Source organism: Podarcis bocagei (genome assembly GCF_964188305.1).
Source record: "Podarcis bocagei genome assembly, chromosome: 9".
Classification (NCBI taxonomy): domain Eukaryota; kingdom Metazoa; phylum Chordata; class Lepidosauria; order Squamata; family Lacertidae; genus Podarcis; species Podarcis bocagei.
The window spans coordinates 31,700,195-31,725,625 of NC_138134.1; the positions used below are offsets into that span (position 1 = coordinate 31,700,195).

The following is a 25,431-nucleotide window of genomic DNA, read 5'->3' on the forward strand; positions in this document are numbered from 1 at the left end:
TTTTTCTGCTGTCCCTGCTTAAGCACTTCATAAGGAACACCTACTATGAATTAAGTTCCCTTTCTTTTCTGTTGGTTACATGAGGCACTGTACCATGAACTATTTAATATACAAATCTTTCTACTCCAGCACAAGTTTAATCACATTGACTGGTATTTAAAACTCATTTTGTGTAAATTCTCCCTCTCTCACAGACACTTAGGGTGTTGTTGAGGGGCAGTGAAGGACTTATACCTATCAATGGCATTCATTATTTAACTGTTAAAAAAAGAGTATTATTTTGCAAACATGAGACTAGGCACTTATTTTTAAAGCCCAATCTGTTGCTAAGTAATCAGAACGTGAGTGTGGGATGAAAGTAGAACTCATATTTTTTTTTCCTTGTATATTTACCATTTAAAAATGGGTGTGCAGGTACTGTAATTTTTATGCTACTCTTAATGAGTAAGGGTGATAAACTCCCTCTGTTGTTTATCATCCAGTGTAAAAAAACAAAACTCTACATAATAATCTTGCTGTCAGATATATTAAGCTGGTGAGGTAATTTGGAAACAATACAAACACCACAGTTCAATATTCAGGCTTTGCAAGATAAAGAGGACTCTTTCTCTGCAACAAAGACTTGGGGAAAAGCCAAAACAAACTCTGAATGCCTTCCTAAATGTCAGTCAGATGACACAGACCATGGAAATCTGTTTCGCCTCTTCCTATTAATAAAAATAAGTAAATACATAAATTGCTTTTAATACTAACATGACATTTTAGAAACTGCTATTGAGTACATTTTACTAGAGATACCTTCTCTAATTGGCTGCTACAGTTCATTTCCACATGCTCAGGCAAAGATACAAAGCCTCTGTCAGCCAGATGGAGTCTTCAGAGTTGAAGAAGCTGGTTTTGAGGAGATATTTTGAGGGGAAGTGAAATATACTCAGAGTCGCAAAGTGATTTCATGCTCTTTATTCAGCTCATAGTGGTGAGGAGGAATGAGTGAATGTCCCCTCAAAGTATCTGCTTTATATACATTACTTACACAATGGGCTGCACATGATTGGCTAATTCTGGAATTCTACTGTAAGCCAATCAGGTTGTGGATTCACGTACATCTGGAGCATGATTGGGTGGTTCCTGCCAACCAATCATACTGCTGCATTGTTCTAGGACCAATCAGACTGCTGCATTCTGAATCCTATTGTTCTAGGACCAATCAGACTGCTGCATTTTGGATCCTATTGTTCTAGGACCAATCAGACTGCTGCAGTTTGGATCCTATTCAACTCAGTACATAACAGGAAGATAGTAAATTGTTACTGTACCAGGAGTTATCTCAGACACAAGGGGCAGTATGGCAGAAATCAGGAGGGAGGGGAACTCAATGGTGGTAAAATTGACATAAAATCTTGACAAATAGCATCCACTGGGGACAGATGCTAGCAGTCTGAATGTGGAACTAGTATATTCTTTAGAGGTTTTATTATTATGAAAGTAATAAATGTTATACTTACGAGGATTTGCGTGTAAGCTGTTGTCAAGTGTTGAAAACACCGTGTGCTAGGACACACAATACAATCGTATGCACACCGACTAGGAAGTTACCAGGATTGTCAACCAACCAAATGCCAAAGCAAATAAACAAGCAGCCTTAGGTTTATGGTGTCTTCATAGTCAGCAATCCATGAGTTTAACTCACTTGGAACTAAGTTTCATGGAAATTTTGGGATCATTTACCAGCAAATCTGGCACAGAAAATTTCCCTTTCCTGGGACCAAGGCAACTACGTCAATCAGGAAATCCTGAATAGGTTATCACTCATAATTTAAACGTTTATTAGTTGGTGGTGCTTGTTTGTCTTTTTTGTGTTATTTGTGGAGGCGTGCCCCCCCCCCAAAATCAGCACAAACTCCAGTCAAAGGAGATTTGTATTTACATAAACACATATATTAAAATTACAGATTAGCCCTCAGTGGCGCAATGTGTTAGTGTTTGCATTTTGTACGTTTATAATGTGAACTACCCTATTCAGATGAAGGGCTGCATACAAAATTACTATTAGTATTTTTTAAAAAACTTGCTGGTATATGTAAAGTCCCTCCATCTCTGATTCCACAGGCCATGTTGACTACTGGGCTAATAGGAACTGGAGTAACAGCATCTGGTAAGAGTAACAGCTTCTCTAAAAGCAGAATCCCAAGTCTTTCACCATCAACGGTGGGTGGTATGTGCGTGTTGTTTGCGTGCTGTGGTTTTGTTTTGTTTTTGTGTGTATGTGTATTTGGTCGACTTCAAAACAACAACCCCCCCTTCTCTGACGCAGAACACGCGTTTCCTAGCAACAAACAGCCCTGCGCCCAGGCGTTCCGACGCATGCGCCGTGGCAGTGCTCCTTTTTAAAAACAGAGCGGCGGCGGCGGTTGCTTTGGCAACTGCCGTTATGGTGCTCGAAAGCGCTCGCGAAGGGAAGCTGCCTCTCCTCATGTCCTACTCCACCAGCCCGAGGCGCGCGGGGCTGCCCCGGACGGTGCTGCGCTGGCTGCAGAGCCTCGACCTCAGCTTCTCGCCTACGCATTTCCGTAGGTGAGGCCGCCCCCCTTCCCACACGTTGGCCGCTATGACACTTCCCGCCGTACCTGGGCGCCTCGGAGGCTGAAGACGCGCCTCGGGGTCAGCGGGAAGAAGGGGCCTGGTTTGCTTTTGGCTCCCTCGGCTGCGTCTCTCTTGCCCGTGTGGGCGCCTCCCCTCCCGCGAGAAGCGACTGCAAATCTCCCACGGAGCTCTGAGGGAGCTTGAACCGAAGCCCTTTGTTCACACGAATCCCCCTTAAGGCCAGGCCGGCCGTGAGGGCGCTTGCTAGAAAACACGGGAGGCTCTGGGGGAGGGGAGGGATCGGGTGCCAAAGGCCGTCCTTGGGGAAGGAGGGGTTTTTGCTATGTGTATATCAAATGTTTTCAGACCGAAGGCTGGGCGAACCGGGGAGCTAGAGAGAGAGGCCCTTTTAGGAAGGGGGGGGGGAAAGCACCTGTGTTCTGTTGTCATCACTGCTGGCAACGCCTGGTAAGATAGCACCAGCCTCCCCTTTATCCGTTGAGAATAGGTTTCCTTAAAAATTAAACCTGTGGGCTTGCGAAGTTTAGTCCAGAATTATGGTCCACAAGATACCTTTCTTTCCCTAGGAAGAAAGGCTTTCATGGTGGCAGCCCCCTCTGGAGGATTTGTAGTGGCTGCATCACAATCCTGGATTTGCATAAAGGCAGCAAGCAAAAGTGAAGTCAGGTTGCACAAGAGTAGTGAGCATGGCATGACAGTGAGAAGGGAGAAACACTGAAAGGTGGAGGGGAGGGGGGAACTGGCAGTTTTAAACAATGATAAGAGGTTTGAATAAAGTACTCTACTGTGGAATATTTGAGAGCTCTCATGAGGCAGCTGAGGAATGGAAGAGGGAGTAGTTTGGTTACAGTGAGAAGGGAGATGTGAAAGGGGGAGAGTGGCAGTTTTAAACTTACAGAAGTTTGAGTAAAGCAAGGGTGGGGTGACACGGGAAAACTGGCCTTAAACAACACAGAGGTGGAAGAAAACAGGGAAAGAGACAATTTTAAACAATGGTAGATTTGAGTTGAGCAGAGCTTTCCTAACTGTTGTCACGACACAAGTGTGTCGGCTGCAGTGTGTAGGTGTGTCACACACATACGTTCCCTGCATTCCTTCCAACGCTGGAAAGGGGTTAGTTTAACTGCCTATTTGCTAGTAAAACTGAATTACTGTGTAGCAAAATGATGCATGTCTAAAAAGCTCCGGAATAGTGTTAGCAGGGGTTTCACTGGGTGAAATGAGCATGGCAGTTAAAATAAGGTTTGAGTACAGCAAGGACTTGGGAAGGGCTCTGTTAATTTTGGGTGTTAACTTCTGTGTTGTACCCATCTGCTATTTCTCCTTGTTAAAACTGTTATAAAAAACACCCCAGTGTCCCAACACTTCTTCTTTATACAAACTTCTATTGTTTTAGTACAGCAAGAAGACAAACTGAAAGGGGGGGGGGAATGTCTGTTCTAAACTTTCCACTTTTCCATTCGTCTTCTGTCTCACGTAAGAACGATAAAGGATGAAGAGCCTTCAAATATTCCATAGTACCTTCCCACAATGTATATCATTCCTGATACCATGTGTTGTCTTCAATAAGTTCCAGATTCAGTGCAGTAATTTGGAAGGTGCTTTATTAATAAATGCCCATCCATCAGCTGAACTAAGCCTTTTCTGAGTGAGCTAATTGACAGGCTTGCTCTTAAGATTAAATTCATCTTAAAGATAAGAGTAGGAAAAAGGTGACAGTGAAAATAGGGGTACAAAAGCGGTTGCTAAGGTGAGAGGGCAATGTTTTGTGCGCAAGAGGGGTTGTAGAAAAGGAGAGAGCATGGGCATAAAAGTGACGGTGAAAACAGGCACAAAGTGGGCTTACAGACCAAATAGTGGTGACTTCAGACATTGGGTTGCGAAGGTGAAAAGCTAGCTTAGTAGATATGTGGGGTTGAAAAGGGAAGCTCTAGGGGTTAAGGGGGGAAGGATTGGTGAGTAGAGCCCCTAGTATACTAACAAGCGAACAATGTGTATACACTGATGTAATATTATACATTCTTGTGCCTGCATTTCAGTGTTGTGAAATCACATATGATTCTTTTGGTTATTACTGGGTATTCCATTGGCCATAAGCAACAGAAGTTTTTTTTAAAAAAAAATCCTATCTATGTTGCAGAAATACATGTTTATTCAGTATCTTCACCTATTGATAGTTTAGTAATATATTATCTAGATTTCTGTTTAATGCTGTTTACTCCTTACAGCAGAACCTCTCTCTGGTTTCCAGGAAGACTTCCCTCTCCCTTCTTCTTTATTTATGTAACCTGTACAGCTGGCAGAGGAACTTACAGCTGTTTTGTTGACTTATGGATATGAGAAGGGGAGTGGGTAGGGATTTTTTCTTTCCACAAGAAAGTACTGTAATGGTTGAAAGCTCCAAAATTGATTTGGTAATGAAACAGAGGCTTCCCATCCAGGGAATGCCACTTCTTAATTAAGGCATGTAACTAATAGTGAACTTTTATTTATTTATACATTTTGAGTAGGGATTTTTCAAATGGCTATCTCATTGCTGAGATATTCTCTCGGTACTACCCAGAAGACATTCAGATGCGTTCCTTTGAAAATGGCACGTCCCTACCTGTGAAACTCAGCAACTGGTCACAGCTTGGAAAGGTATTTAATGTAGTAGTGAATTTCAAATATATGTTAAAGAGAAAAGGATGGGAACTTCTTTACTGTCTCACCCATTTTTATAGTGCAGTGCTATACATGTCTAAGATGCAAGTCTCATTCAGTTCAGTGGGGTTTACTCCCAGGTAAACTGATATAGGATTGCAACCTAATCTGTAATTATTTTCGTATGCATGATGCTTATGTACATACATGTATATTAAGATGTAATGATAATGGTATTTCAAATGCACAACTACTTGTGCTGGTTTTAAAATAGAAAATACTTTTGATGTATGTTTCTTTATTTGCTATGGCCCCAGTGAAACTTTGCATATTTATACCTGCCATGACGTATGTTATACAAACTGTGAGGCTAAAATTTTGGAGTCTACATTGTATTTCAGATAAGAATAAAAAACAGTTTTCATGTCCTTCAAGAAGAGCAGATTTCAAATGAATTAATGTATTTGAAACAAATTCTTCCTCCTTTATTAAAGTTCTTTGCAAAAAGAAAGCTGCATCCCATCCGAGAGCTAATTGATGGAACAATTCATTGTAAACCAGGAGCTGCAGAAATATTTCTACAAGACATTTATACAATGCTGACAAACAGGCGGTGAGTTATATTTGTAATAACATTATATTTGAATGTTGCAAGTTGATGGCTAAAGATTGATGATACCTGTACTATCTGGTTTGGTATCAACAAACTTATTATTTCTATCAAACAGCTATTAAATAGCACTAGTCTTTCTTAGACTTTTTTTCAGAATTAGTGGAACATAAATTCCCCCCAAAAATCTTTATTCCTCCTTACTAAAGGGGGAAATTAAAAGGGGCAATAGCATTTACAACTACATATAATGCAATTCTAGTTGGTGGTTTGATGCATAATATAATTGTAATAAAAAAATGCATTTAAAATACCTTATTCCTCAAAGTGCACATGCTGTGTTTTAGAAGTAAGGCTAAAAATATATGAAAGCCCTGGTACCTGCCTATAAATAAAATAAAGCTATAAACAGATTCCGTATAAGATAACGGAATACCAGCAATGATCAATGGAATATAGCTTATTTTAATATCATTAGATACCTTATGATGAAAAAAACCCCATGTCATAAACATAAATTGGTATATCAATGTGGTCATTTTGTAACATAAATGCCTTTTACAGGCCTCTTGAACATTTGCCTTTTTTTCTTTTCTCCTCCTCAGGAGCTCCTTAATGGAGGGAGGTGAGCTCATTAATCCATATGTATAATATACTGTAGTATATCTTTACAAGACATTACACAGGGTGGCCTCTTAGATGAACTCAGGCACCACTTCCTTTCCCTGATCTCCACCAAAGAAGTATTAATAACACACACTGGGTTTTAATATAAAGGCTTCAAATTTCCCCTCTGCTATTCTCTGGTCTTATTCTTCATAGGTAAAGGTAAAGAAACCCCTGACCATTAGGTCCAGTTGTGGCCGACTCTGGGGTTGCGGCACTCATCTCGCTTTATTGGCCGAGGGAGCTGGCGTACAACTTCCGGGTCATCTGGCCAGCATGATTAAGCCGCTTCTGGCGAACCAGAGCAGCGCACGGAAATGCCGTTTACCTTCCCGCCACAGCAGTACCTATTTATCTACTTGCACTTTGATGTGCTTTCGAACTGCTAGGTTGGCAGGAGCCGGGACCGAGCAACGGGAGCTCACCCCGTTGCGGGGATTCGAACCACTGACCTTCTGATCAGCAAGTCCTAGGCTCTGTGGTTTAACCTACAGCGCCACCCGCGTCCCATCTTTCCTCAAAAACCCCTTTATCTCTCCCAATCCAACAACTGTCCAAAATCCCAATTGTCTCTCTCACTGACAGTTAACTCCCCACTGAACTGGTATCTCCTGTCAATCAGAGCCCGAAATTCCACAAACCTATCAGACTGAATGCACATGATCCAGGCCTGTCTAACAAAACCTTAAAGTGATAGTCTCTTTCTCTTGCATCAGAATTTGTCACCAAAAACTACTGCTACATAGGCTTGCAACATTGTAACAGCACAGGGCCTCAAACTGTCACAGAGGTCTCAAAATTTTTTTTTCATTCCAAACACAAATACCTAAATAATTATAATTTCTCCCATTAGTATAAAACATATTCAGGATGAAGAGATTGACTTTACAGACAGTAATTATCAGGATAAATTACCAATGGTTGCGAGATCAACTGCTTCAAGGGCTATTAAGACCAACATTAAGCTAACAGAAATAATGGTGGAGCCCAATATTCAAAAAAACAGACAAAAAGTAAATGCCATTATCAATATGCATATGCAGCGACGGCAGCTTGAGAGGGAGCAGGTTCCAGGTGAGTAGCTTGGGAGGACAAAATGTTTCTTGAATGTCTTCTCTCTATTACATGCAAGAATAATGAACTGCAAGTTTTGCCTTTATTCAGGGTACATCAAGAGGGCTTCCTCTCTGGAAGGCTAAGGAACTCTAGATCCATCTATGATTTATTTTTTTCTGCCTTGTAATGATCTTTTTATTGAGGGAGTATTTAATTTTGGCTACCTGATTATTTCTTTGCACCCCTTGGGTTGCTTTCTGCAAATTTTCTTTCCTTTTTATTACTTTATAATTATTGCATTGTATTAGATTGCTTCAATGGATTGTTTTTTCATTGTTTTCTGTTAGCTGCCTTGAGCACTGTTCAGTGGAAAGGTGGGATACGAAATATTGCCAGTGTGTAGCTACACTTCTTGCCACACTGAGGGATAGAAGCTTCCCCCCCCCCCCGTCAAATTATTCCACACATTCTGATGTGGCACACACAGATTAATCTTCTGGTGGTAGTTCTTTATCTTTAATGAAGGATGGTTTTACCTTTCATCAGTATTAAGTCGTGTTGAAAAGACAATGATATTGAAAATGTGATGTGTAAATCGCAGTATTTGCACAACAAATTGCTTTGTTTTTAAGAACGGTTTGGTATTAAACAAACGCTGGGGGAGCGTGCCATTCGTCGCCCTTCCATGATAGTTCCTTCCGTGAGTACAGTGAAGATTCAGAAGGAGAAATCTCTTCCTGTGCCAAGTAAGCATTATTTTTCTCTTTTGAAAGTCTCACACTTACTACTTGAATGTCATTACCATTGATCAAATTTAAATGTACATTAATTTTTTCATGAAGGCAATCTTATGAACATTTAATTGAGAATAAATCATTGGGACTTTTGAGTAAATGTAACTTAACACCAGGTTGCATGTTTAAACAAATGTCTATGTTGCTCAAATGTATAACCCTCCCTCTTTAATGTAACTTCATTGTGGAGAAGGCTATTGGTTTCTTTTAAATTAAGCTTCATGTTATAAATCTATTCTAAATCTATTTCCTGCAAATATACTCTATTAAATATAAATCCAAGAAGGTGATCACAATATGGTGCCCTCCAGATATTGCTGGAATATAGCTTCAGTCATCCCTACCTCTCGCCCTTTTGGCTGGAGCTGATGAGAGTTGGAGTCCAACAACATCTAGAGGGCACCAGATTGGTTTCCCTGATCTGAAGTTTTCAACCAATTAAATACTTAATCGGCTGTCTTAATCTGTTGTTGAAATTTAGATAAATGTGTCTATTAATTACTCAAAATCTTCATACCGTGATGAGATAAAAGAAGTGCAAAATAACTTAGTTTAATAAACAATGTCAGTTTAATTAAAAATAAACTGATCGTGCCAGCTTTGTGAAGTTCAGAGATGATCCAGTAGCAGATTTAGAATAGCTTAGATTGATAAAGCCTGCCTTATAAAGGATTCTTAAAAGATGCCACTTAAAAAGTGCTTTGTTTTGTAACTGCATTTGTTGGGATGTAAAAGTACTGACCTTTTTTTCTGCTTAGGTGTAGCATCCACAGAAATCAGAGGCAAAACGGGTGTTCGTTTCAAAACCGTCCAAGTGAAACAAGCTGAGATGCCCTTTAGAGGTGAATTAAATTCTGGCACCTTAAACCATCTTAAAGAATTGTAACTAGAGAAGTTTGAGAGAGCTCTTTTTGAACACAACAGAAGTCTTATGAAGTCTTTGCTACCATATTGGAGAACATGTGCCTTACTACTATGCTCAATAAAGCATTTGTGCTGAGGCAAATACAAACTTGGAAGCTGGTAGGTGCACAGATATAAGCTAAATGAAAAGCAGATTATCAATGCTTTTTACACTTTATTGGATTCTCAAAAGTGACTTCTAATGCTGGTGTATCTACCCTTGTATTCATAGGTAATGGTGCAAGTTTAATAAAACATGATTATTAGGGCAAGCTGGGTTTATATTTTCAAACATTTTTCCTAGCATTAAAAAAAACACAATCTAAAATGATTTAATTTGGTGAAATCTATAATCCTGAGCAAGCTTTTGAGCAAAGCTTGGTAGAAAGTAATGTCATACATAATTAAATGTTAAAATCAGCCAACCTCGCTAACTGTAAGGAATTTCTCCCAATAGCATTTTAAGTACTTAACATATTTTTTGCACTCTAACTTTGGTGTGTCCCCTTAGATCACCTATACTTTGTTCTAATGTAAAAGTTTCCTTCTGTGTGGTCTTTCTGACTTCAGTAATGAAAACATTTTCTGTTTATTGATATGGATACTGAATTTCTGTGAGCAGAAACCCTTTTCATGGGAATACCCCTCTGTGAGGGCGTAGAGACTGCTTTTTTGCTGAGTTTGTCTCACCCTTACAGCCCGCTGAAAAGGTTCTTTAAGGAGTTTGAGAGACTCTGTTGAATAATATGAGAGGTTGCATGGGGACCTATAGCAGAAAGGGGAAACTGGTTGAAATAGCCTCCCTGCATTTTTCAGTAAGAACTTCTGTTGGATCTCAAACCCTTCTGCCAAAAGCCTCTATTTGCAGAAGGGCCATTCAGTCCAACACAGTGATAACTAAATGTATCTCATATGCATGTATTATTAAGAAGATATAATGCATTTTGCTACCTGTTGGTGCTCCTAACTTCGGTGCTGGGACAGGACAGAAGTAGAAAAAAAGTAAAATTTAACTATTGTTTTGACAAAATACTACCTATTCTTTTATAGCTTGACGTGAAAAATGATTTTTTTTTTTTAGTCTTTGGTTCCACATTTTTAGGACATTGACAAACTGGAGTTTATTCTGAGCTGGCTGGCCCGGATGGTGAGGGGTAACAAGCAGTTGAGTTAGCTGTGTGTGCCCAAACACTTTACAGCTTTGGTTTTTCTGGCCTCTTTCATTGCAAAATCATGAATTACCTGTTATATCTTTAGTCCACAAGCTCAGACATTTCTACAAACATGAAAGATAGGAGTTCTGCTATAGCTATTTTTTTGTAAACAACATACTGAATAGTGAAGTAGTGTTAATGACATGACCATATGCATCTGACAGTTTTTCTTAATCAGGTAGTCACTAGCTTAAGGCAGGGTTCCATCACAAACCAATAAATTTAGGTTACAAATTTAGGTTGCACAATTAAAGCTGGTTGGGAGGTTTTGTACAACAGACCAACTTTGCCCCCAGAATCAGACTTTAGCGATGGGGAAATGCACTAGACAGTGTACGATAATGTTTGTGTGACACAATGTCTAACCTTGTGAACAAATAAGGATGAATATGCAATAAATAGATTATCTAGAAGTGACTGGTCTCTATATTGAAATCATTTTCATCTTTGTTGTGTTTATTTACTTCCCTAGTTGGTATATTACCCAAACCAGGCTATAGAAAGTTCTTGTCTGTTTTGAACTGAAGGATTGGCTCTTTCATTTAGCTTAACTTCTCTTTTTAACCTTCTTACAGTTCTGGCTGCTTGATCTGTATTTATAGCCAGACATGGAATTATTGTCTGTGCACTGGACATTCACTAGCATATATTCTAGACCTATAAATCCTACCACCAACACGGGCTTCCATTGGCCTCGAGTTCTTTATGATGCTTTGTCCATCTTCCTTGCCTAGACAAATTTTGGGACTGATAGCTTTTGAAGCTGCCACACAAGCAAGCACAAGTTTTTATTTCTTACACTCTTAAAGTTCTAGTTTAACTGCAGAAATACATACTTCCTGTTCCAGAGCAGGCTTTCGGACAGCATCTCACTGCTTGTTCTGCTCTAACATTGTTACTGATTGGCTCCAGAAAATTTCATAAAATCTGGAGAATAGCTACAGACGGAAATCTAGTTCCATAAATTTCTTCAAGCTTGGCCAACATTTTATTCATCACTTTGTTCACCTCACGATACTGGGGTTGCAGCCTGGGTCCTAGTAGAAAAGTGTACCCTTCCCTGGTAGGAACAAATGAAAATTTCAAGTACTCTCGTTCACTCCCTGCCTTCAGATAAAACTCTTGTTTTATTAACACAGGAAGCTGCCTTATACAAAGTTAAGACCACTGACTCAATATACAGTGACTGGCTGCTGCAGCTCTCCAGGATTTCAGACAGTATCTCTCCCACCCCCACCTGGAGATTGGGCCTGGTACCTTCTGCATGCAAAGCATGTGCTGTACTGCTGAGCCATTGTGATTCCTTAACAAAAGAATTCATATTCTTAGTCAATTTGGTCCAGAGTAAATGAAATCTTTCCCATCCCCAATCCACCCCTTTTTCGTAAAACTCCTGTCCTCATCAAATGTCTTTCTACCTTCCCAGTGCCACAACCTCCAGACATCTGAATCACATAGGACACACTTAACTCTGTCCACAATATCTGAACCAGGAATCTGGCCTGATCCTTCTCTGTAGCAGGATTGTAAAACACAATCTGGAAATCAAGTAAACATTTATTTTGGCCATAAACAAGATATTTTTGTAGAAAAACAATGGTGGTTGCAAACATAGGACTTGTCTCTAGTATTATGAAGGAACAGCCACAGTGGTTCCTCCACAAAGTTTATTCAGTGAGGCCAACATGCATACTTAATTTACATGTGGTGTAGAACTTCTCACCTCTTTTTTTGCCATAATTGTGTTTTTTAACAAGAGGACAAACAGTAGCATAAACCCTTTTTATGAAACAATACCAATTTATTTAGGCATCTGGACCTCTGAATACAGTATTTTTACAATCACTAGAATGAAAGGAATTAAATACTTTAAAATTTACATCATGTATTTTGGTACATTCCAATAAGTAGTTTACTTACAAATTTTTCTTTGAAAATAAATTTTAGAAATATGCTTACTCATTTAAAATAAAGAGAAGTGTTGACAAAATATAAGAAAAAAGATTCTCATGCCAGTTGAAGTGTAAAACTAAGTATTCCAAAATACTTGCTAAACAATCTGTGTTTACTATACAACCATTTAATTTACGCATGAATAAATTATTAGATTATCAGAATACAATCCATCCTCTATAAGAGCTGCATAAGCTCCATTCGTTTCAGAGGATATTGCACGGCAAACATGTTGCATTCAGTAGGATGTGTGCTTAGCTTCCACCACAAGGATACAAATACACAAACTTTACCTAAAATAGGAATCGTATACTCCCCATCATAAGCTGCTAGTTCTAAAAGCAGCCATACTGCTCCAAAATGTCATAAATAACATGTGAATGCATTTCAAATTATGAGCTTCAATTTGTGCTATCCTTGCAACTTAATAGAGTGCAGATACTTCTCTACATGCTTCACATGTTTGTCCACAGAAACAACATTTTAATCTATTCTCTAAAGTCCATGGCTACCAATGATATACATGACTCTTTGGATTATCAAATTTAATATAAAATTAAATTTACATAAAACTATCCTTCAAGTGGGATTCAACTTCAAATCCTCCAGCTAATAAATATAAAATGATAGCAACCAGCATATTAGCTGTTTTTAGTAAAAGTGAGTTATGTTCTTTTGTTAGAATGGGTTGAGCCGTATTCCTGTACCCAGTGGAGAGAAAGGGTTCACTTTTGCCCACATTAACGCATCGTTGAGTGAAATTGTGGATTTTCCATCTTCAAGGAAAAACACTGGACCCTGTTGGATGTAAGAAGTATGGGGGGAGGGAAGCAAAATATTACACATTAAAAAAATACAGTACTCTTGAGATAGAGCAATTGTGGCAGAAGTTAATACTTTCAAACTTCTAAATGTAATCCAGCTCCACTAAGAAATACCTGTATCCTTAATCCTGTCAAGCAAGAGATGTGAACATCTGAATGACTAGGAAGGTTAGAGCCTGTAACGTAATCTGGTCCAATTGTTACTTTCAGAGGTTCCTCTTTTATTCGAGACGTCAGTGTCGCATATATCTCTTGTTGCAATTCAGATGGGGGTGTAGGGGGCAATTCATCAGCAGATCTGTGTGAGAAATATATATCATTATTTGCAATAGTTTTCTTGACTTGAAACATACTAACAAGATTTTTATTTATTTTAAAAAAGCATCTAAAAGTTAACAGAATTTCTGATACATTTGTCCTCTGCTAAAAGACAAAAGATCACAATTTCAAATCATATAAAATTCTATTATGGTCATTGTAACCTACTTGTTTAGTGATTGAGTACAAGCTCTCCAAGCATCTAGTTCCTCAGAGAGTTGTTCAATTTTCAGGGGTACACACACCTCCCGTCTTTTTAAAAGCTGGCTGGAAAAGAATGCAATGTAACAGAAGTTTTGAAAGCATATGACAAATTCTAGCTCTATACAATTGGGCAATCTGAACAAACATTTAAAAACTGCATACAAATTATACAGACTGCTTTCTCACCCCATATGGAAGGTTTCTGGCAGGCAACAATGAATCATATATATATATATATATATATATATATATATACACACAAAAAATTATAACAAATGAACAAGCCTCATCAGCCCCTCTCCCCAGTTCCATTTGAGAGCACTTGGAAGATATAACTACTTTCACCAGTTTGAAAAACACATTATGTCACAATCAGCAGGCCTTAGTGCGAGTGAAGAATCACCTGCCTACCTTTTTGTTTCATATCCTCTATAAGTCCTTGAAATCAGTTCAGTCTCAGAGACTTTTATGAAAAATACCTGCTGTTGATGGCCTGGTTGAATTGTAAACAGGACCACCATGGAAGTCAATCTTCCAGGTATTTAATACAATATCCCTCTCCTTTGTACAGAGTTCCAGAGTAGCTCACAAGAATTTAAGACACAAATAATAAAACCAATGAAATTTATTTAAAAGCTAGCAGCTTTTAAAGGATAAAACTAACAAAACTGAAAGGCCTGAGCAAATAAGATTAAAAAAAATGGTATGAAAAAAAAACCAGACTGGGGCCAGGTGAGTATATCTTGGAGAAGGTTTAAAGCTACCACAGAGGAGGCCCTATCTCTGCTCGCCTCCAGAAGTAAGGCAAGGAGACATGGAGAAAGGCCCTTGGAAATTTTAATACCCAGGGAAGTTCATATAAAAGAAAGGGCTGTTCCAGGTACCTGGGGCTCTCAAGCCATGCACGTACTTTAAAGGTAAGTCCCAGCCAGCACTTTGCATTCTGCTCAGAAACACCATTATCCTTAATAGTTTTAAAACTGGCTAGATGTCTTCCAATCAATCAGTCTTGGTAATTTTGGTGCATCATTTTGGACTACCTGAAGTTTCCAAGTAGTTTTCAAAGACAGTCTCTCATACAATGACTCATACAGTCTCACATACAATGTCTAACTGAGATATAATACTGGATTGTGTCCAGGCTCTTTGTCCAGAGGGGTGATAGCTGACACACCTCCCTTAGCAAGTGAAACTATTTGGACCTCTAAAGTCCAGTTCTAGAAGCACCCAAAAGCTGCAAACCTAATCCTTTAGGGAGAATGCAACCCAAATCACACTGAATAGAATCTCCCAAACCAGATGAACCATCCACCAGCAGAACCTCTTTCTTGTCTAAATTTCAACTTCTTGGTCCTTATCCAGTCCTTTACTGATTCCACACATCATTTCAGCATCTCAACAGCCTCATCAAAATCTGATGAAAAGGAGAAATAGAGTTGGCTGTCATCTGCATAGTGATGACCCCTCACTCCATTTCTCCAGATATTATCCCTCAGCATTTTCATGTACAGCACAGGGACAAAATGGAGCCCTGTGACACACCATAGCATAAGACCTGCTGGAAATGACAGTCCAGAACAGAACACAAGTACTGAACTGCACTATCCCCCAATTGCCAGTCTAGAAAGATGCCATGATCAATCATATCAAAAGTCATTAAGAGGTCCAGGAAAATTAGAAAGGTCTCCATCTGCCATCTTGGCATTCCTCAGTCATCATAGAGATGAAGGTAGTTTGGGGGCAAAACCCAGGTCTGAAGCCAGACTGAAATTGATGTGGATTGTCTGGGTTGTATGGTAAACACCACACTTAGCACAAGAAAGGTATATTTGCAACCTGCCAATCATAGAATTGGAAGGGACCATGAGGGCCATGTAGTCCAAACCAACATGGAGCTCGAACCCACGACCCTGAGATTAAGGGTCTCATGCTCTACCAACTGTGCTATTTAGCACAATCTGAGATTTTCAAAGCAGTCTCACAACCACCTCCTTCAAGGCAGTCAAGACCACCATGCTTGCAAGGAGGCAATAATGGCAGCTAGGTTCTCTGCGACTGGGCACACAATTACCTCCTAAACCAAGTTGATCAACTCTTTCCTGCTTATAGCTGCTATGGAGACAGGAAGGGAAATATTGAAGAAACATGCAGCAGGCTACATTCCTTGAAGCTCCTTATCCACATACTAGATTCACAATTTTTGAAATAAATCCAATAAAATACAACTAAGTAGTGCTCTAGATACATCTGGCGTTACTGTAGGCTAGGGATGATGGGAATTGTAGTCCAAAACACCTGGAGAACACTAGCCCTGGCTAGTGTTGTCAAGCCCTGGCCCATTTCATCAGATGTAACACTCTAACCCAAAGGTTGGCAACCTAAGGCCCATGGGCTGGTTCCGGCCCATGAGCTTCCTGGAACCGGCCCAAGGCCATTCCATGGATAGGCGTGGGGATTCTGTGCTCTTTTTTTCATGGCGCCATTTTTTTCTCGCCACAGGAACTGGCTTCTGGGTCAAAAGAGTGCCCAAAATAGTGTGTGCGCACGCGCACTCCTCACCCAGAGTGCCTGTACGCATACGTACACACTATTTCCAGGGCACTTCCGGGAGGGAGGAGCGCCCATGCGCACACGCTATTTCCGGTGCTCTTCCAACCCAGAAATAGCTTGAGTGCATGCACGGGCATGCATGGGCACACACGCTCCGGCCCACCGAGAGGCCTGAAAAAACGTTGCAGACCCCTGCTCTAACCCCTAAAGTATTACATATAACCTATGCCAAAAGAACTAATAATAATTGTTAAGGCTACCACATCCATATGTTTAGTTCATCTTTGCTATAAAAAAATAGAAGCTATCTCTCATTAGTATTTCTTATTTCTTTACCTTGTATCGATTTGCAAAATAAAATCCATTTGGAACATTACGCTAGAAAATCCCAATGTCCCTTTGAAACAGTATTTGTGGTTCCCATGTTATATGCCAAGTAAATCAAGGCAGCTGAGAAATTAGATTTTACAACGACTAAGCCAATTTCAAAGGGATTAATCACTATTCAAGTGCCAAGGAACATCATAAGTAATAATTGACAGCATTGGAGGAAAGGAAACAATCAAATCCATCATAATCCCAATGGATGCAACTATGATGTAATAAAGAATTACCTTGTATATTCATAAAGTGCTGGCACAATGCTAGTGTACTGTCTTCTAATAGCCAGTAATGCACCAATGTAACCACACAATATTAACAACTCATTTCTAAATCTGAAAATAGAAGAACATTAATAAGTGCTTCCATTATTTTGCCCAGTCATTATGAAAAATCATAGACATAAAACTTATTTACTATTGAGCAATGGGACCTTCTCTCCTTCCTCAGGTGGCCCCAAAATCTACTCCAGAGCTGCTTGCCACCACCCCCCAAATCATTTGGAGCAGATTCTGAGGTCACAGGAGAACTGCAGTGGAGAGGAGATGGTGTTGAAGTCCCACCGCTTAAGTGGAAGTCTGTTCCACATCCACATGGACAACTCTGGATAAAACCCATACTCTCTTTCAAAGCAGTAAATTAACATCTGTTTAAAACATAACAAAACAATAACAAAACAAAACAGCAAAAGCAATGCCAGCTCCAAACCTTAAGGGGGCTTTTGCTCCCCATACCTCCACATACCCTTTCTCCTCCACTTCTCTCACACACTTTTCTCCAGTGGTGCTGCCACTTAAATCAGTTTCCGCACTGGGCAAGTGGAGATGTCACTTATGAATGAGAACCAGGGTATTACATTTTGGGCAAATTAAAGTGGTGGGTGTCCACTGCAGATGGGAGCAGATCTTGGCAACTGTTCACCTACTCATCACTGAAAGGACAGCCTGGTGGCCCGGTGACAGCACTGGATTTAGGGCAGTGTGGGTGGTTCTCCTTGCACAGGGCCCAGGGGCACAGAATTTAGAAGATTCATAATTGAGAAGATCCATTTTGGGGTGCCAAATTTTGGGCTCACCCAGGGCAGCCCATTAGGAAGTATTACCAAAGTCTGCCCCTACCAGTGATGAGGGCAGTAATTGGTGGTACAGCCAGGTCAGACAAGTGATGGACACCCAACTGCTGATGCTGGGCCGGAGCAAAGCCAAAATCTAAAAAACATCTAGCACAGGGAATATCTCCAAAGGAACAACCCAGAAGCATATCTAAAGCCAGCAAAAACCGGCAATATCCCATGTTTACAGAATACATGGTTTAAAAAAAATGCTTGCAGAAAAATGCATTTTTTTTACCATAAGTATTCTTTATAATGAGGTGAAGATCTGACCTCAACATGCTCTAGAATAAAACACTGCAGAAGTCAACTGCACTTCTACAAAAAACAGAATCTGTTTATATATACATGAACTCATCTAAAATTGTCCTATGTTCATCTGTTTAAAATGGTCAGCTCTGGTTTTACTTTATTTCTCTTCAGCTTAGTTGTGCTGGGGCTATTTAAGACGTACTGGCAATCGAGGGCACAGGGGTAAATAAAGTCTAACCATAGATATAGCTCAGATTCAATTTCACAACTTTCACAAAGCATACTTACTCACTACATTTATGAAGTAACAACTTTTCTGTCCGGATATAGCTTAGAAGATCAAGAAATGGACAGACTGAGTCCAAGGTCCACTCTGAACTACTGATTTGTTCTGTAAAACACAAAAGGAGAAGAAAAGTTTAAAGTGTTGAAGAACGGAAAAACCAAGCAAATATTAATCTTTTGGATTTTCTGACTCATTAAGAAGCCTACCTTTCACATAATGAATGCCTATCGGAAGTGCTTTTTCTGGTTCTATAGTTAACAAATAATACTTTATTGATTCAAATATATTTCCTTCCTCCTGAGCTGTCTCTGCTAACTGCATACATTCTTCTACATCTGGTAGGCTGCACTGAAAAACAAAACATTTACAAAACAACATTTATGACAGTATTTGTACAGGAAGCTGGGGTTTTGCACAAGAATGGGTGCAGTGTCCAACATGAAATGCTCCCCACAACTTAAAACCGGTTTCTTTCCCAGGCAGTGCAAAGGAACATTACAAGGAATGGAAAGTCTGTGTGCAATTTGTGTATCCTGAGGCTGTTGTCTTTGCACTAGGCACATTATTTATGCTCCAGAGTACAAGTAATCTGCGTGGCATACATAGGGGATGTCTGTCCAGACTTCTCATTCACCATAATGCCCTTGCACATACATACATCCTTACACTGGGATAGGAAAACAGGGCTCTGCTAAGTCCTGGGGGACACCTCTGCATTGCAGCATCACGCCTGAACAAAACTGGACTTCACTCATTGTACACACAGCTAAATCTATAATATCCTTTTCATCAGAAAAGAGTATTCCGTGTAAACCTACTTTTCAAGCTGATGTAGATACCTTAATACTATAATAAGGCCACTGATCAACAGCTCAGTTATGCACACTAAGCTTCATCTGTAGAGATACTTTCTATTGCCATCCGCAAGAAAAATTACACTGGTCAACAACAAATTTGCGTTTTTTTCAGTTGATTTAGGACAAATCTGATACGCTGAATCCAAAAATCACATTGGTTTTGCTCAATCAGGTCAAGTTTTTGACCTATGGTCACATCGTTTTTTTACGTTTTTGTTCACATGTACGCTTGTGTGGAGCATTTTAGAAGAAGTTGGTGGGGGTAAAATGCCATGTCGAATAATTGTTTTGATTGGAAATGATTATTTTAATGACAAGAAGTATTCAGGTCCGATAGTTCTGGGTGATTACGTCGAAAAGGGATCAGTTTGAAGTCATAAAACCCTCGAAATCTTCCATAAATTGGTGCGGCAAAGCATAAAGTTGGGGGATCAAAACTAAGTTAATGGGGCAGCCGCCCTACAAAGTATCCTGATCTTCAATCAGCACGTTGTCCTGTAGCTCATTGTGATGAAATTCCAGTGCCTATCTTCAGAGAACTTCCTGACATTAGTGACGAAGATGCCTCCAGTGTTGAAGGACATAAAGAAGAAGAAGTGGTTCTTGAAGATGATGCTCCACATCCATTTTCCCAAAAGGAGTTGAATGATCTAGTTCGCGGCCTTAGCTTGTCAAAGGACTCTGCCGAACTGTTGGCATCCAGATTGAAGGAAAAAAACCTCCTCTCTGACAGTGCTTGCATCAGCTTCTTCCACAACAGGCATCAAGAGTACCTCCGTTTTTTCTCGGAAGAGAAGGACTTGGTGTACTGTGCACATATTGCACAGCTTCTGATCAAGCTTGGAGTGCCACAGTACGAACCCAAAGGTTGGAGACTGTTCATTGACAGCAGCAAGCAATCACTGAAATGTGTTCTGCTACACAACAGCAACCAGTTTGCCTCCATACCCCTGGCTCTCTCGAGTACACTGAAGGAGAACTATGAAGCGGTGAAGTATGTGCTGGAGAAAATTGGTTATGATCAGCATAAGTGGTTTATTTGTGTTGACCTGAAGATGGTGAACTTTTTGTTGGGACAACAGCCTGGCTTCACCAAGTACCCATGTTTTCTGTGCATATGGGATAGTAGGGACCGTCCTCAGCATTACACGAAGAAGGACTGGCCAGTGTGGGAGGAATTGGTGCCTTGCAAAGAAAGGAACGTCATCAACGACCCTCTGGTGGACAGAGACAGAATACTCTTCCCACCGCTGCACATCAAGCTCGGCTTAATCAAGCAGTTCACCAAGGCTCTGGACAAGGATGGTGACTGCTTCACTTACTTGTGCCAGGCTTTTCCAGGATTGACCATGGAGAAGTTGAAAGCTGGCATCTTTGATGGTCCTCAGATCCGTCAGCTCATCAGAGATCCAGAGTTTGGAAAGTCAATGAACAAAGTGGAACTGGAAGCATGGAAGGCATTTGTTCTGGTAGTGAAGAACTTTCTTGGCAACAATAAGGCCAGAAACTACGCAGAACTTGTCAACAACATGCTGACTGCTTTCAGAAACCTGGCCTGCAACATGAGCGTCAAGATGCACTACCTATTTTCACATATGGACCGGTTTCCTGAGAACCTGGGTTCAATGAGTGACGAGCAGGGGGAGAGATTCCATCAGGACATGAAAGAGATGGAGACCAGGTATCAGGGTTGTTGGGACACAGTCATGATGGCTGACTACTGTTGGACTCTGAAGAGAGACCTCCCTGCCGCTGAGCATTCCAGGAGTTCCAAGAAACAGAAGTTCAAGCCCTGAAGTTTGAAAAATGGTGAAGCAACATGCAATTTACGTGTACTTACCTTTATCAATGCCCACCATTCAGTTTACAGTAAACCTGACCTGATGGAGAGAAACGGATGCCATTTCCTGATTCAGCAGTGCAAAAATACCCTAAATCAGTTGTAGAAATCTAGACAACATTCAAAAAGTAAAAAATTGTTGCCCAGTGTTATTGGTATGTCCAACAGGAAATGACTGCTTCTTCCTGTGCATACAGGACTTGGATAGCAAATATTTTTTAAAAAAGTAAAGGTAATAAATAACATAGAGGATTATGATTATAGTGCACTCTAATAGGAAGAATCCTAAAATAAATGTATCTAGGTATTAACAAATTAACATAAAACTTCTTCTGCTACTCACATAAATGGTTAAGAGACAGTTGACCTCTTAAGTGTACCTTTTCATGTAGGTCATTTATCTCTGCTGTGCATCCAGGATAGAAAGCACAAAGCTTTACTAACTGTAGCTCATTATTGGGGATCATCATAAGAAGATCTGCTGCTAAATCCCTGTGAAAAGACAAACATGCCACAGTTATTTAGCAATGTAAAAAGGTGGCAATGGGCAATGCCAGAATTAAGATTACTTGTTCTGCTCCCGTTCCTCTCTTAACTGGCTGTGAAACTGTAGGTGAGGTGAAGCTACTTTTATGCAGTGGACAGCTCTGGAAGAGAGTGTGGTAATGTAGAAGATACTGCATACTAACAATGAGCTCAACAGCCTTTAATGCAGTTGTAAAATGGATGTACACAGTCCTGACTCAGATTATCACCTAAACCATGATTTGGGTGACCAGCAGCAAACCTCAAGATGGGGAAGTGAAAAAGCTTCTTACTTTCCAACAAACCACAGTTTCACAATGCATTGAGCTTGAGGAACTGTGGTGTGTTCCGACGAAAGTCAATTAACAAAACAAATGACCACTAGAACAAATTCTGTTTGGTCATTACAGAGAACTGTGGTTTGTTCTAAAGTGAAAGCAGAAGCTTCCACTCTCCTTGTCTCATGCTTGGGCCACTATCAAATTACCATTTTCAGATCCCCAGGATAGCAAACAGCTATGTATGAATACTTCAGGTAATTGGGACATGCTTTGGTGAAGTCATAAAATACAATTATGTATGAACAACAACAAAAATCTAATTCAGGTAGATTTATCATTCAAGATCAAGACCACATCTTTCAGTATCATTTCAAAAAAATTAAACAGCTACTAAGTTTATTCCATTTTCAGCAACTATATAGGCCAGGCATGTCCAAAATCCGTTTTGGGGGCCTAATCCGGCCTGTCGGCCGATTTAATCTGGCCCCCATGGCAGTATATGTCCTGGGCTAAAATCCTTTAAAAAGTTCAACAATGAAAAGCTCAACAGCTCCGGTCGGCCCTCACGCATGTACACTTCATCAAATCTGGCCCTCTTTGAAAAAAGTTTGGGCACCCCTGATTATAGGCAGTCTGTGACCTCTTAGAAAATACATCTTGCAACTCCAGAAATATTGTTGCTATCAAGCTGTCTTAGTTCACTGTAGATGGTGTGCATTATATAGTCAATAGTACATGAGCCTAACAAGTTGTTATCACAATGAAGGCATGGGAAACATGTGGCCTCCCAGATGCTGTAGGACTCCAGCTCCTAGCAAGAATGGCCAATAGTCAGGAATGATGAAAATCCAAATGAATCCATCATTCAGCATTCTGTATCAGGGAACCTCCATACACAAAATGGGAATGTGCACATTGTGTTATCCATGACACTATCAAGGGGAAATTCTGCATCTTCATATACCAGAGCCTTGCATGAACGAAGAACCTCAGGTGTATGACTAGCAATTGCTTTGTTTATTGAGTAATGCTCCACATGGGATTATATTTTAAGTACTGGAGGAGTGCTTTTACAGAAAGCTATTTGCCATCTGCGCTCCAAGAAATAGTTGGCAAGTATGTATACCAATTTGTACATCTGCATATGCCCAAATAAATGTTCACTTAGGATAGATTATGATCCTTCTATTGCTTGGCTGGCAAGGCAGCCATCAACTTTCAAGAAACGGTTGACCAAAGAAAGGTTTTAGGAAAACCTAAATATTGGAGCCAATCTCCAGTGTTGCCATTAACACGGCTGCAATGCTGGCATAATATTAAGTATTCAAACACCACAGCTGTTGAATCACTAACCTCAGTTCTTATGTGCTAGTATAGTATCAGGATCAAACTGTCAGAACTGCAAATGTTCCGCTTCGTGAAGGCATGGGATAATCCCATGAGAGGGGAGGGATGTCTTAAGGATATGCCCTTACTTTTTGTTCTTACAGGTTGAATTCTCATCAATAACCCATTATGTTTCTTTTCAGCCAGTCTATTCTACTTATCATGCAAAGTATTTTGTTCTATTAGAAAAGCCAGCAGAGGATGAAGGATTTTCTTTTCAGTCTAACCCGAAATGTCATGCTTTGCAGAGGATAGATTAGAATGTCCTTCTAGAGAAAAGAATGTACCTGTATCCAGGTGATGGAAAGCTAAAACAAAGATATTCAAAATGTAACAGACAAAAACAGCATTCATATACTAAACACACACAGGACAAATGGTGAGAGGCTGGGGAAGAAGCTGGGATTTTTTTTAAAAAGCAGGGAAAGGAACCGACAGCTCCAAATTCTTATTCTGCTTCTACTACATCCAACATGCAAACTGCAATTTTATGTATCCCATGTTAACTATCTTTTGACTTTTTATGTAAAAACAATCCTACTGTTAACAAAACAAAACATTACCCAAATCGCAAGGCTTTAGGCAATAATGAATTCCAATATTTATTTTCTTGGTCATGATTTTATTTCACATTTTACAATCAATGGGAAATATAATACTGAGAATAACTTGAATAACTCAAATCAACTGATTTTATTGGATTTACTGAGAGTATGGCTAGTAGTGGTTATCACCCAAGCTGCAAAAGAAAAAAGCTCTATTGACTCAGAAAGCAATATGCTAAAAGCTTTACGTTCTCTTAAATGGGAAGCAAAGGATAAAGCTGCGAGTGCTTGCAAGAAGTTGGAATGTGAATTCATTGTGCTTGTGGAATCCAATCATACAAACTCTGGTTTGTATGATTGGATTCCACAAGCATATGATTTTGCAAGGAGTAGAAAGGCTTAGCTATAAGCTCCGCAGCCATCTCAGTATGCAGCTATACTCAGGAAGGTTACAGCATGCCATCACAGAAAGTGCAACACATACTGCTGTCCTCACCAAAGTTAATTTTGGTGCAGTGTGGGTCATGGGCAACACCACCTGATTTTTGCTTATATTTTGTTTCCCTTTGGCCTCTCCTGTACATACCTTAAAACAACTGTGGGCCTCTACATTTCTGCACCTTCCTCTTTCATTTTATTTGTTTGCCAAGGAGCTGAGAAACATAAATGAGCACAGAAAGGCAATCTCCAAGACTTTGTTATAGCTGGAGAAGACTGAGCAATTGCTAAACTTAGAGGACGGGGGTGGGGTGTCCCTTTTCACATCCCCTACCATAAAGTGGCAACTGCCAATATATTTCTCTCATCCACTTATGTCTAGCAGCTACATGCAAGACAAGTGTCCCTGAAATTAAGAACAGATTTTGGACACTATCATTTAGTCACAGAAAAAAATGAGTTCTATTAAAATTGCACTCCTGACATAAGCCACAATCCAAAGTAACTATTTTCTTCCAACCCTTATCAAAACCATGAGGCTAATAGTTATCCCATAACACTTTGCTTGGATACGCAAAGCAAAATGAAAGGAGAAAAGCAAAACATCACCCCAAAATTTGAAACAAACTATGCTGGATTTCTTCACATTATCTGAATCTAAATTGAGGATTAGGGGACGATTCTCACGCCACCCTTTTGGCTCATTTCAACATGTGCAGATTTATTCCCTCGTGGATTATCTGTCAAATCAGCCACATGGGTCAGAAAATCAACATAGATTATTGTGTGCGCACTAGCAATCTGTACTTGCTGCAACTTAGTCATATGTCCATTTTATGCATGGGGCATTCAATCTGTGCAATGTAGTTTTAATGTTTGTGGATTGAAAAAATAGGCTCAAAAGGTACTCAGAATAACTGATTCTAACTGAGGTGGAATCACAAAGGTGGTAAAGACAAATGTGGACACACACAAGCATGCTCCTGGTGCACTTTAGTCACCCAAGCAGAGCACAAATCCTAGAACTGTCTCAAAAATCTACCCTGCCTACTGATATGGTAGTGATTACTCCTGCAATATGGAAGCACTTGGTACTAGCCAAATGAAAACCTATTGACTTGTTCTTGCTAATTTAAAACGACATTTTTCTGCTCTAAGAACATTGGTGTTTGTTCATAATATGCTACTGT

At 39.9% G+C, this 25,431-nt stretch overlaps 2 protein-coding genes and 1 long non-coding RNA gene across 22 annotated transcripts in view; 1 reads left to right on the plus strand and 2 right to left on the minus strand.

The window, feature by feature from the left end:
- The window catches only part of LOC308595168, a 34,814-nt gene extending 29,697 nt beyond the window's left edge, over positions 1–5,117 (minus strand). For 3 of the 10 annotated variants that reach the window (XR_014011832.1, XR_014011835.1, XR_014011836.1), the window contains exons 1-3: positions 3,017–5,117; positions 799–891; positions 563–707 (exon numbers count right to left, since the gene is read on the minus strand). This is a non-coding gene — a long non-coding RNA (uncharacterized lncRNA). The other 7 variants (XR_014011838.1, XR_014011839.1, XR_014011834.1 and 4 more) reach the window with 7 other exon arrangements.
- On the plus strand, positions 2,357–10,907 carry SPATA4 (spermatogenesis associated 4). 2 transcript variants are annotated; one of them, XM_081209095.1, is made up of 6 exons: positions 2,357–2,570; positions 5,168–5,244; positions 5,742–5,860; positions 7,377–7,597; positions 8,212–8,325; positions 9,132–10,907. In XM_081209095.1, exons 1-6 carry the CDS (start codon positions 2,432–2,434, stop codon positions 9,257–9,259), a joined length of 798 nt encoding a protein of 265 aa, XP_081065221.1. In that variant the 5' UTR covers positions 2,357–2,431; the 3' UTR covers positions 9,260–10,907. The 2 variants fall into 2 exon arrangements, with proteins under 2 accessions (XP_081065221.1, XP_081065222.1); XM_081209096.1 differs by having other exon boundaries at positions 2,359–2,574; positions 5,115–5,244.
- Positions 10,908–12,029: 1,122 nt separating this feature from the next.
- WDR17 (WD repeat domain 17) overlaps positions 12,030–25,431 on the minus strand; it is a 57,863-nt gene continuing 44,461 nt past the window's right edge. For 6 of the 10 annotated variants that reach the window (XM_081208710.1, XM_081208709.1, XM_081208708.1 and 3 more), the window contains exons 23-30: positions 23,546–23,566; positions 21,447–21,558; positions 18,576–18,717; positions 18,372–18,474; positions 16,954–17,055; positions 13,754–13,852; positions 13,382–13,565; positions 12,030–13,241 (exon numbers count right to left, since the gene is read on the minus strand). In XM_081208710.1, the coding sequence (XP_081064836.1) occupies positions 13,122–13,241; positions 13,382–13,565; positions 13,754–13,852; positions 16,954–17,055; positions 18,372–18,474; positions 18,576–18,717; positions 21,447–21,558; positions 23,546–23,566 (883 nt within the window). In that variant the 3' untranslated portion in view covers positions 12,030–13,121. The other 4 variants (XM_081208705.1, XM_081208711.1, XR_014011731.1 and 1 more) reach the window with 4 other exon arrangements.